Source organism: Rhincodon typus, chromosome 33, assembly GCF_021869965.1.
Source record: "Rhincodon typus isolate 14 chromosome 33, sRhiTyp1.1, whole genome shotgun sequence".
NCBI lineage: Eukaryota > Metazoa > Chordata > Chondrichthyes > Orectolobiformes > Rhincodontidae > Rhincodon > Rhincodon typus.
The window spans coordinates 8,812,464-8,826,002 of record NC_063364.1 but is presented as its reverse complement, the minus strand read 5'-3'; the positions used below and the strand labels follow the sequence as shown (position 1 = coordinate 8,826,002).

At 43.2% G+C, this 13,539-nt stretch overlaps 1 protein-coding gene across 1 annotated transcript in view; it reads left to right on the top strand.

The window, feature by feature from the left end:
• Nucleotides 1-1,297: 1,297 nt before the first annotated feature.
• fkbp16 (FKBP prolyl isomerase 16) overlaps nt 1,298-13,539 on the top strand; it is a 142,160-nt gene continuing 129,918 nt past the window's right edge. Inside the window, exons 1-2 of the mRNA XM_048615720.1 lie at nt 1,298-1,771; nt 8,337-8,506. Coding sequence (XP_048471677.1) covers nt 1,300-1,771; nt 8,337-8,506 — 642 coding nt within the window. The 5' untranslated portion in view covers nt 1,298-1,299. The remainder of the gene's footprint in view (nt 1,772-8,336; nt 8,507-13,539) is intronic.

Here is a 13,539-nt window from a genome sequence, read left to right as displayed (position 1 = left end):
TTGTCCGAGAGTGGAATTGAACCCGGATTGCTGGCGCTGTGAGGCAGCAGTGCTAACCACTGAGCCACCATGCTGCCCTTGGTGCCCATCTCAGTCTGATAGTGCTCCTATCAGCTACATAAAGGCAAGTTGCTGTGGCCATCAAAGCACTATCAGTTCATTACATGCATCTTTTAAAATATTTCAAAGTTAAGTCTTTCACGTAAACCTCAGTAACCATTTTCCCATTTCCTATGCCAATACTTGAGTTAGAAAAGCATACAACAATTCTAACAAAAGGCATACATGGGGCAGAGGTTAATTGTGTATTTTTCAGGCGTGAATAGGAGCACCTGCCTTTGATACCTCCACTGGCCAAGCTGCACATATATTCGGGCCTATGCTCAACCTGTCAAGCTTGTTTTTAGGCATCTCGAGAGGTCACCTAAAAAAGGCATTAGGACCCCCTTCACCTTGCACATATTAACAAGAGGACCTCTTTGAGAAATCGGTTTCTGACATGCAGAGCCAGAACTTTGACATCTTCCTCTCAGAATCCTTCAGTATGTTTACTGTGTCAAACTGATGGAATCGCAATGTCACAAAACATTTCTTGAGACCTGAAGACCAATTTTGGGCTTTTTTTTAGCTACCCAGTTGGAGAAGTGAGGTGTCTTCTTGCTGCTGATTATGAACCTGAAGCTGTGGCGTGTATTCTAAATAATCCATTCCCAAGGCTGTTAAGCTTTCAATAGCGCTGTTAATTGAGCAGATGTAAATATAGAACAATGTTGCAGAGCCCATGCTTCTGTAATAGGGATTCACTAAAAAACATTGTGAAGTTCCAGAACATCAGAATCTAATGTAACTCTGGGAAATATCAAGGTTCCTTGAGTCCTTATTTTTTATATATTTTCCAATAATTTTTAACTGAAGTTGTTCTTTTAAAATCGAAGGAATGATGGGAGAGCTCGATAATTAATTGGTTTTGACTGACACTTTACAGGATTTTGTCATTTTAATCTACAGAGATTATCTCCACAGATTCCTTACTGACATTGTTTGATGCATTTGCAAAATCACCTTAGCTGTTCATTTTGTCCTATACTTGCTGTAGAAATGCTGGACGGTCTGTGGAACTAGTTAACTGAAGGCTGTAATATCTCACATCTTGTACAGACTTAGTTGATAAACAGAAGACCGATGGATTGATGACCTCTGAGAGATTCTTCAGTTGAGCAGAGTCCTCCAAAAAAAAACTCAACAAATCCCCGGGAACTGTTTGCTAAAACTGAAGAGGAATCAGTTAATCGGTCTGAAATGTTTTTGCAGTGTGCACATCCATCAGCCTGCCCAGATGGTGAGACCTTGGCAGAAATGGACGAGGATAAAAAACAGGCAGATAATTGGGTAGATATCGAAGAAGCTCAGCACTGTACACAACCCACGACCTGTCCAGATGGCGAGGCCTTGGTTGATGAGATGGATAAACAACATCAAATGCTTGGAGCACAAACGGTCAGAGGACCAGGGAACGCCGACGAAGCAGCTTTAAAAACCAATAACAAGTCCATCATGGGATCTGTCGGTCCAGAGGAAGCAGGACAAACAAACCTGGACAAAGTTCCTGGCCTCAGTAAAGTTGTCAGATTCCAGCTGCCTCCGGAGACAATTCGAGCTTCTGACGTTGATGATTTACAGGCCCCATTTTTTGAAATCGATGGCCTTGGAGAATGCTGTGTTAGTACTTTTACGAATACTTATCACTCTGAGAATTGGATTGGCATCACAGGCAAGTATTGACTCTTTGACCTGTTGAGTAGTTACCTTAACTTTGATCTAGAATTTTTGAAAAAGTCATTTTATCAGCAATAAACTGCGCATACATATAAATACATTCAGATCTACAGACATAAAGGAAATTATTCTGTTTGTTAAAATATAATGTCTACAGAACTCACAGCGCTGAAATCTAAACAAGTTTATTTTATTACCCTACCCTCTACTTTAAAACCTTTTTGAAAAATCCTAAGCCCCACACTTTACAAAAGTGTACATTTGAATCAAAGGACTCATTTAATGAAGAAATATTGAATTTTGCAATCATTTTGTTTTCTGGAAATTACTTAAAAAAACTATCAATCAATGCTTGTAACATCAAATTCCTTTCAATAAAAATAATACTTTTTTAAGTGACAACTCTTAAGCTTCTGTCTTACATTTCGTGGAATGTTAACTCAATGCTGACAGAATGGGGGTTGAGAAGTGCCCTTTGCAAACTGTGTACTTGGAGCAGCAATGCAATGATTACCTGCAGGCAGCATTAAGATGAAGTATATGCTGGATTCTTCCCCGTTTTTGATGATTGCTGGAGACAAGAAGCTGTGTCAGGAAAAGAACATGTTAATCAACTGATCTGTCCCTTGATATTCTCTCTGCTTTACATCCTCACCAGGGACCTTCAGTAAGTCGAGGTTCAGTGTCCACTGGCTTCCACACATATATACTCTCTCAGTCACACTGGAGTTCTACCTTCACTGAAGCAGCTTCCATTTTGTGCAATGTCTTTTGCCTAATTATCTCACAAATTATTTTCAGAAAGCAGCTTAAGCTTATTTTTGAGGCTAACAAATCCTTCTATCTCCTCCTCAGGCCACAGTAAAGCTGGAACTAGGGCCCCCACGACTCCCTCAATCCCGACAACCAAACAATTTCTTAGCGAGACAGAAATTGAATTGCAAAAGGGACATTAACCCAGTGGGATGGCAAACTGGAGACGTTAGGTAGAAAGTCTATTTATATTGACTCTAATGGAAGGTAAAATTCCTCAGAGTTTGACATTCAAAACATTCTCTAGGCGGGTCTCAGGCAGTCTAGTCAGCACTGTTCTGATTGGATGAGATGTTCCTAAAGGGAGAGAGGGGCAGACCTGGGGCAGATCACACTGTGCAGGGCCCTCCAACTCCCTTATATCCCCTGCATGGCTCGTCAGCTAATCCTTCAATCCTGTGAGCAAAGATCTCTGAATCTGTGGCTTTACATTTCCAAGATGAAAGGTCTGTCTCACTCTCACACACACACACACACACACACACACACACACTCTTCCCAATGAAAAGGTCACTCCCACTCTGGCTTCTGGTTCCTTCCCAGTCCCTTCCACCTCAAAGCAGGGGGTCCTCCTGGGGCAACAGCTCTGATTCAGCAACTCCCCACCCCCCGGCAATGCGGGGGACAGTTTTTGGTGCGGGACCAGTGCAATGACATGCACAGAAAGGGGATTGTCACGTAAAGTGTCAGTGTCAGAGGGGAGACGAAGCGAGTGAACACCAGCTGGGTCCCAGCCATGCCCTGCCTATCAATCGCTGCCAACATGGAGGTGCTGAAGCAGTTAGAGTGAGGTCTGAGGATGCAACCCTCACCTCCTTGGCATCTCTACCACAGAGGCCTGTGACAGAAACAGTATGCTGTAAGGGAGCCCCGACCCCCTACAATTCCTGGGCTTCTCAACTGGCCGCAGTTCAGGTGGGCAGGCCGCTGCCCAACCCTATCCACTGTGGGTAAGGGGGTTGGGGCACTGTGTAGGAGTGGGCATGAGCACAGATCTCCCCTCCATCTGCTGCGCTCGGTGTCCTGTTCTACTCCTGCATGTTTTCCTGACAGGAATGCTGGTTTGAAAATTTGCTTCAGTGTTTTATTTCCAGTTTGGGAGCCATCTGACACAAGCCTGGGAGCCATTCCGTTTTCAAATTGGCCTTGCTCACATTGTCAGGCCAGACTGCTGGTTCCACGAGGCTTGTGATTGTCTCGATAGCCTCCCTCCATTAAGTAACTTCCTCCACCTCTCCCCTTTTCTCTTCCTCTCCTTCCTCATCTTTGTCATCCTTTGAAGAAGAACGGTCTGTCCTTCGCTGCTTGTCATCCAGCTTCAGGTCTCTTTGAGCAGAAACATGCAGCAGGCGATTACAGTGTGGAACACCTTGGCTGGCCTGAGCTGGATGCCACCACTTTCCTTCTGTGGCTCCCCTTTCCTGGGTACTGGACAGGGTAATAGGAGCCACCTGTGCAGGAGATGACCCTTCTCCCTCAGCAACCACCTACTGAGTCTGGATCTCAACCTGAAGAGGGGCGACACCCGGGAATCTCGCAGGGTGAAGGAATTCCCAGCTTCCCAGGGCTGAGAACTAAGTTTCTTCTGGTCGCAGACCACCTGGACAATGAATGGAAGCCTTTTCTGTTCAGCAATGGTGCTGTGCTGTCTCCGTGACCTGAAGGCTATGCACATTCAGTGACCCCCTTGGAACTTGGTGGAATCCATCGATGGTGGCAAAAGTCAATGTTTCTGCCCTGTCTCTCTGTGTCAAGATGGATTAATCCCAAACTCCCTTGAACAAGACATCCACAAACTGCTGAGTGTGTCATTCCTCAACCCCACACCTAGGCCCCTCAAACTCCAGGACCAGGAGACCTCCGCGATGGCACAGGGCACAGCAGCCTGTAGACAAGCCCATAGCCGCCATGGACATCTCACTACGGTGAACAGCAATTGGCTACTGATGGTGAAGTCCATGACTTCAAAATTCAGGGCGATGATAAACTTGATGGATTTTCATGGGGTTCATGAAGCATCAGAGCACCGTGAGACCATTGGCCTGGGCAGGCACTTTCTCTCCTGGCATAAGAGCTCTGTCATCTGCAGATTGCTGACTCCTGGGCAGCGCACTCTACATTGTTCATAATGCCATCTTCTCCTGGCAGACTCTCAGTGAGGTCCTCTGCCATCCTCCTGACCAGAGGGATGCACACTGCTGAGTCTTCTCCTCACTGCTCTGCCTTCATCAGGGGTCACCCTTTCCAATCACCCATCCCTGAGTTACCAGTTGTTTGTGTGGCAGGGTGTCCGCTGCCAACCTTTGCCACCCAGCTAAAGCCAACAGCCTGACACCCATCCCAGAATTAACTCAGTACGCACCAGCCACCCGACCCCAGATATCGGTGAGAAATGCAAGTTACTCAGCTTCGGCAATGTGAACTCTACTTGCTGAACAGTTAATTGTGATTATCTATCTTAACTATGAGATGACCAGTGTCCCCGTTAGACCTGAAGGCTCTCTGCTGTGTGCCAGTCTGGTGTGCCCTGACTGCCCAAGACTGTAGGTTTCCTGTGCCTGAAGATTGAAAACCCCAAGCTGGCCCAGTAAGTACTCCTCCACAAACTCAACAGGTACTTCCATTATCCATTCTGAATTCCTAAAGACACACCTTTACCTTCCCAATGGAATTTGCTTTGTGTTCCTTTCTAATAGTGTGATTACTGTGTAAGTTTCTCTTCGTGCTGACCAGGACCATCATCCTCGATTATCTGGCCAAGTCTCTGGACTGTGGATTGACCTCCTGATCTTCGTATTTTGAGACAACAGGAATTCCACTGAGCCAAGGCTGACATCTTTTTACTGCTAGCCTATTCATTCCATCTTCCAAAATCTCCAAAAGTAAGTCTTTCCTACGAATTGCTGAGTGAAATGTGTTCGCATTGTTGAACCTGTTGGCAGAGGACTCGGAAAGCACGCCCACTGGCAATGTTAACGTATCCCATGTGTGCTGTGTTCCAAGCCCTGAGGTAGCACTATCCTTGCTGCAGAGCCTACCATCTGCTCTCCTGCCTGTTTACCGCTGGAACAACACCGACATGATCGAATGGAAACTGCCCTCTTGTCCAACAATATGGGACTTGAGCAAAACAATTCACAGAGAAAGAGCTGTAAGAACAGGAATGTGGTGCTTTGAGGTGGTAGGTATATCAACGTCTCTGCATCTGCTGCACTTCTGGTCAACTGACACCTTCGGAAGAGAGAACATTAAATACAATGCATCAATCTAACCCAGTGTCAAAGTGTGCTTCCTGTACAATTTGCCTCAATGTTTCTCTTTGTATTTGTGATTAACATGTAACACATACCTCAGCATTGTTCCTTCTAAGGGACTCCCATTTGTTGGAAGGATTATGTTTGACTAGATTTTCTTATGATGAGCACTGCCTCTGAGCCAACCATGGGCACTAATACAGTGCCTGCTTGATCCAGTTAAGCAAAAATTTCCTTCAGTTAAATATTTAAAAAGCTCAAGCCATTGTGGCTCAGTCGTTAGCACTGCTGCCTCACAGCACCAGGGACGTGGGTTCAAGTCCAGCCTTGGGCAACTGTCTGTGTAGAGTTTGCACGTTCTCCCTGTGTCTGTGTGGGTCTGCTCTGGTTTCCACCCACAGTCCAAGGATATGTGGGTTAGGTGGATTAGCCCATAGTGTCCAAAGATCTGCAGGCTAGGTGCATTACCCATGGGAAATGCAGGGTTACAGGGATAGCACGGGTCTGGGTGGGATGCTCTTTGGAGGGTTGATAGTGGTGTTGATGGGCCAAATGGCCTGCATCCACATTGTAGGGATTCGAAAATTGCCTTTGCCCACACACTCCATCCTAGCCTCCAGCTCAATCCCTTTCCCTGAGATGTTTTCAAACCACTCATAAATTTGGTGTCCTATTAAATCCAGAGATGCATTTCTGAAGCCACATGTGACCCATCAGCCTGAGTAACATTACCCCTCTCTTCACTGTCTCAGTTTATCGCTTGCTGAATTCTTCAATTGTGCTTTTGCCACTCAAGACCCCAATGATCTTCTGGCTAACCTCCAGTCCTGCACCCTCTGTAGACTTGAGTTTAGCCAATGTTGTATTGCCTGTATGCTAACTTGCCACCAAATCCCATTCACGAACCCTGTACGCATTCACCTCCATTAGTTCCTGATTCAGCTCAGCTTCCATTTTTAAATCTTATTTGAGTTTTCTGAATCTTCCATGGCTTCACCCCTCATCATCTTGATAATTTCTCCCAGCTTTACATCCTTCCAGGATCTCTGTACTCCTCCAACCCTGAGCACTTACATGTTCATAATTTTAATTGTTCCTTTACTGGGAGTCATGTCTTCAGCTGCCAGGGTCCTAATTTCCTCCTTTGATTTCCTCGTTTAAGATGCTTCTTATAACTTAGTTCTATGACCAGGTGTTTGGTTATTTATTTTAATATCATCCTTATGTGGTGCAGTGTCAAACTTTGTTTGTTAATGTTCCAAGAAGCACCTTGGGATATTACACCACATTAAAATGGCTGTGTACAAGTTATTGTCGTTTCTGGCATATCTCTCGCCATTTGATAACCTGAATGTTGGAATCCCCCACTTAATTGTAGTGGTAACTATACTTCAAAAATACCACATTGCCTGTAAATTGTTTTGGGACATCCCAAGTTCATGACAGGTGCTATGTAAGTACAAGTCTTTCAAGTCTTTTCAATGCACAATTGCTACAAGCATTTCTGCAACCAGTTCAATGATCTGACAAAGAGCAGATCTCTGGGCAGGTATAATATCTTTGAACTCCTGCCTCAAGGTTGTCTCGATACAATTTTGCAACAAGTTGAATCTGTATGGCATATTTAAGAATTGAGTTTCTGGTAACTATTTGAGCATCTGTAAGAGAGGCTGCCTGTGCATGTTGGGAAACCACAGATTCATTGCATTATCTTCTGTTACTTAGATTTCATTGCTCATACAACATAAGTAGCATGACCTTTGTTATCAAAGATTTGTGATCATTCATCAAGCTTTTTCACTGATAGCAGAATCCCACAAGATTAGCTGTAAACTTCAATTAAGTCACCTCACATTTTTTGGTGAGTATATTCATTACAGGTTAATAAGAAGGAAAACAGATCTGGCATTTATATAGTGCCTATCATTACCTCAGGGTGCCCCAAAGCCGGTAAAGAACATAAAAAAATGCATTTAATGTTGGGAATTGCAACATTCAAAATGAATGCAGCAACTTCCACAGACAGCAAAAAACCAGATAAACTATTTTAGAACATTGGCATTTTACAAGTCCATAATAAGTTCCCTGGAGAATTTAGAAATCCACTTTTCCAACTTTCTCAAAGTTAGGGGAAAACGACTTCTCATACAGTGAAAAATTGGTCCTTGGGACTGAGATAGTAGGAACTGCAGATGCTGGAGAATCTGAGATAACAAGGTGTAGAGCTGGATGAACACAGCAGGCCAAGCAGCATCAGAGGAGCAGGAAGGCTGACGTTTCGGGCCTAAACCGTTCTTCAGAAAACTACAGTCCTTGGGACTGTAGTCACTTGATGCACAACTCCATTGTTGCTGAAGTCAATGTGAAAAGGCAGTAAGCGGTATAGCTTGCATCAGTCCACAGACCAGAGCATTGCACTCAACATAGCAGCTGCACTTGTAATGAGTGGATTAACCCCATAATAATAACCTTCAAAACACATTCCATTTACAGATGACTGGCTGCTTCAGAAACAAATCCTGAAAGAAGGACAGGGACAAGCTACCAGACCTGATGTAGGTCAAGAGGTCACAATAAAACTGCTTGGAGTCCTGGAAGATGGGACCATTATAGACAAGGACCCAAAGCTTACCTTTGTCATTGGTGACGGTGATGTCATACAGGTTGGTCCCATTTTCATTGATTTTTAACTTTGGTTTTACTGTCTTGATTGATGTTGCTTACCATGACTATGTTTTCCCACCCATTAGAATGTCTCAATACAACCATGTTCTTCTTGTGTTGTCTGTCTCTGTGACAGGTAGGGCAAAGAAACTGGACCAAAATTCACCCCAGTGAGTATAGGTATCAAACCCATTGCTGAATTCTGGTCACCACATATTACTGAAGGACATGAAGGCCAGAGGAGAGATTGACTGGAATGGTTGTAGGGAAGGGGAGGGGGCAGTGTTTTGCTGCACAGTTGACTAGAGAAGCTGCAGTTGTCCTCTTGTATGTTAATGGGAGATCTGATGGAGGTGTAGAAGACAGTGATAGGTTTAGATAAGTTAGATCCCATTAGCTGATGATCAGGGTCACAGATGTAGAGCTCCAGACAGGCAGCACAGTGGCTCAATGGTTAGTACCTACTGCCATACGGCATCACGGTCCCAGGTTTGATTTCCCCCTTTGGGTACTGTCTCTGTGGAGTTTGCAAGTTTTCCCGGTGTCTGCGTGGGTTTCCTCCAGGTACTCCTATTGTCTTCCACAGTCCAAAGATGTGCAGGTTAGCCATGCTAAGATTTGTCCCATACTGTCCAGCGATGCGTAGGCTGGGGGGATTAGCTAGGAGGGTTAGTGAAGACTCGATGAGCTGAAAGGCCTCTATTTGCACTATCCACAACAGACAACTCATCCAACCAACACCCCCCACCCTGAGCAACCCCATGATCTACCAGGGTTCTGAATTACTATGAAATGTACACATTTATGTGTGTGTTGTAGCCTGTAGACATTGTTAGTGATGCTAGAGGCTCCAACTTCTTTCTATCATTTGGCTGACTCCTGCTTTGACTATCTGCCATTGGCGTATGTTTGAAGGGATCACAAGTTGGTACTCAATGTGTTTAACCACAAATATGCATTCATTCCTTGGTCATCGTGTCCTGAGTTGGGAATTGAACCCGAGCTCCTGCCTCAGAGACAGGACACCACCCACTGTGCTACAAGACCTCCAAAACCATATTACAACTGATTAAAAGAAATATGTAAAATTAAGAGGCTTTCTGACATAAAAACAGGAAACACTACACAGATGCAGTCTGTTATTCAGATTCTAAAAGAAAATAGGCTTTATAGGTTTGGCAGCAAACTTGCTAAAGTATCTCAGAAGAACCCTCTGTGTATTTCCAGCATTCTTTACTTTTTAAGGATAGATTCTGCTTCTTATCCGTTCAGGAAATTCATGTTATCTTAATGGAAAGGGAAAATTAATGAAGAGAATCCTATTAATAAAGTCTGGGGTCCATTTGCCTAATGCTATCAGCTATTCTTATGCATTAAGATTTTTTCCTAAAACTCAGCATCTGGAAAAAGCTGTTATCTCATGGGAGATTGCTACTGTTGAACAAAAGGTCACTTTTATAGAATTTAGATGAAAAAGGTTTTCAGTCTTTAGCTGCAATTAATTCTCATCGAAAGAAAAAAACAATTAAGATCACACCATTTATATCCTCAAGCTATCATAATGTGCTTTATAGTCAGTGACTATTATAGAATTTATTTTATTCTTTCATGGGAAATGGGAATCACTAGCTGCGCCAGCATTTATTGCCCATACTAAATTACCCTTGGGAAGGAGGTGATGAGCTGTCTTCTTAAACTGATGCTGTCCATTTGTAGGTACACGCACAATGCTGTTGGGGAGACAGATCCAGGATTTTGGCCCAGTGACACTCAAGGAACTGTAATATATTTCCAAGTCAGGATGGTCAGTGGTGTGGGTAAGACCTTGCAGGTGGTGTTCCCATGTATCTGCTGTCCTTGTCATTCTAGATTGTATGGCCATAGGCTTGGAAGGTGTTATCTAAGGAACCTTGGTGAATTTCTGCAGTGCATCTTGTAGATAGTACACATTCCTGCTGCTGAATGTCAGTGAAGGAGAGAGTGAATGTTTGGGGATCTGATGACAATCAATCAGTCTGCTTTATCCTGGATGGTGTCAAGCTTCTTGAATAGAGTCATAGGGTCGTAGAGAAGTATAGCATGGAAGCAGACCCTTCGGTCTAACTCAACTGTCCAAATATCCTACATTAATCTAGTGCCATTTGCCAGCATTTGGCCCACATCCCTCTAAACCCTTCCAATTCAGATGCCTTTAAATGTTGTAATTGGACCAGCCTCCACCACCTGCTCTGGCAGTTCATTCAATATACACACCACCCTCTGCTTGAAAAAGTTGCCCCTTTTAAAGCTTTCCCCTCTCATCTTAAACCTATGGCCTCTAGTTTTGGGCACCCCTTTTCTCAGAAAAAGATCTTGATCATTCACCCTATCCATGCCCATCATGATTCTATAAACCTCTACAATGTCACTCCTCAGCCTCCGATGATCCAGGGAAAATAGCCCCAGTCTATTCAGCCTCTCCCTATGGCTCAAACCCTCCAAACCCAGAAACATCCTTGTAAATTTTTTCTGCATTCTTTCAGGTTTCACAACATCTTTCCCTTAGGAGGAAAACCAGAACTGAACACAGTATTCCAATATAGTCTAAACAATGTCATTAAGTGTATAAGTCCTGCCCTGAATTGCCCTACCAAAATGCAGCACCTCATATTTATCTGAATTAACTCCATCTGCCACTCCTCAGCCCATTGGTCCATCTGATCAAAGTCGCATTGTACTCCAAGGTAATTTTTTTCACTGTCCACTACACCTCCAGTTTTGGTATCATTTGCAGGCTTACTAACCATACCTCCTATTTTCACATCCAAGTAATTTATATAAATGACAAAAAGCAGTTGTTGTTTGAGCTGTTCTCATTCATTAAGTGGGGAGAATTGCATCACACTATTGCCTTTTAGATGATGAATAGGCTTTGGGAAACCAGCAAGTGACTTACTCGCTGCAGGATTCCGAGCGTCTGACCTGCTCTTATAGGACACAGCTTTTATATGGGTATTCCAGATAAGCTTTTAGTCAACAAAAACAACAACTGTTGTTAGTCACTAACAGTCCCCATTAACAACTATTCACCCTCCCAGCCTGATCGTTAGCAACTGCTTTGTCTGTCCAACTGTCTTTCTCTCTCTTTGGGCTCTGTCCTTTCGTTTACTCCCTACCCCATCCACCTCCCTATTTTCTACATAAAAACTGACGTTTTCCCAGCCACCATCAGTTCTGAGGAAGGGTCACCGGACCCGAAACGTTAACTCTGTTCTTTCCTTCACAGATGCTGCCAGACCTGCTGAGCTTTTCCAGCAACTTTGTTTTTGTTCCTGATTTACAGCATCCGCAGTTCTTTCGGTTTTTATTAAGCTTTTAGTCAATGCTACGTCCCAGGATGTTGGGAAATGCAGTGATTGTTGAATGTCAAGAAGTGATGGTTAGATTCTGTCTTGTTGGAGATAGTTATCACCTTATGAATATGCAATGGCAAAAATAGAATGGTAATCAATACAAAAGTAACTCAAAAGAATTCAGTCCACACTTAAGCACTATTCAGGCAATAAGAGGCAAGATAGGACCTAATAGGGACAATGAAGGTCATATATACTTAAAATTGCAAGGCAAGGCTGGAATACCTCCTGAGTAATTTGTATCAGTGATCACTAATGAAGTGGTTGCCAAAAAAAATTATGAGTGTAAGCTAAAATGGTAGAGATATTAGATGATGTGAAAATTGACAGACAAGATGTTCTGGGAAATTTGGTGCTTCTTACAGTGAGTGCATCCTCTATACAGACTGCTTGCATCAGAGGTTTAAATCCTCCAGTGACAGTATCAGGGGATTAGAAAGTGGCAAATGTAATAGCCTTATTCAAGAAAAGAATGTTCTTACTAAGTACAAATCGCTCCGTTTAAGACTAGGGTAGACTGAGACTTTTGAAAGATTAACAAGTGAGGAAGTTAACAGACAGTTGGAGAGCTTTGTATTCCTTAAGGAGAGATGGTATGGATTCATGAAAGATTGTGTTTGATTCATCTTATTGAATGTTTTGAGGATGTAACAGGGAGGTTTGCTGAAGAGAATGTTGTAAGATTGGGTTTAAGAAAGCATTTGACAAAGTATCGCAAAAAAGGCTGGTTAACAAAATTGAATCACATGGAGTAGGAGGGTCAGTGTCAGATTAGATAAAAATTCACTCAAGGACAGAAAACAGTGAGTCATGTTAAATGGCTGTTTTTCAGTCTGTAACATCATTGACAGAATTGTTCCCCAAGAGCCAGTGCTCAGACTACTCCCTTTCTGATATATTTATAACTTAAGATATTGGAATTTAGAGCACAATTTAAAAAATTTGTTGAGGAGGACAAGCATAAAGATATGGCACACAATGAGGATGATATCAATTAACAGCAAGATATAGACTAGCAGAATGGGCAGACAAATGTCAGAAGGAATTTAATATAGAGTTGTGTGAGTTGATGCATTTTGGCAGTAGGAAAACAGTATATATTTAAGGACAGAATTTGAAAGGATGGAGAAAAACATGGAATTCAAACTTGTTGATTCTTGAGGGTGGTGTAGAGAACAAAATAAGCAAAGCAGCTGGCATCAAGGGCTATCTAATTTACATCCAGATCATTGATCATCTCCACTTTCACTGTAGGCCATAAGTTCCACACAATTTTTGCTTGCTTTGTAAAAAAAATGTTCATTCTCACTCTATCTGACAAACTTTGTGGCTTTGTGCCTGCGTTGAATGACAAGACAATACAGAAGCACTGTGAGCCTGGTATCTCTGGCTGATGGGGCAAACCACAAAGAGGAGAAAAAAGTCAATGATGAGCCCATCTAGATGGTCTGGAGTGATGAGCGTATGACAACAACTGCAGAGCTGGAGATGCAGTTGGGTCCAGTCCATGAGCACACAGTCTCCCTGCAGCAACATTACAATGATGGTTGCTGATGCAGCCTGATCTACAGCATTGAAGTGTAATGGATCAGAGATGTACTAATACAGTTCTTCAAGGCTGGCACATATCATTTGCCATA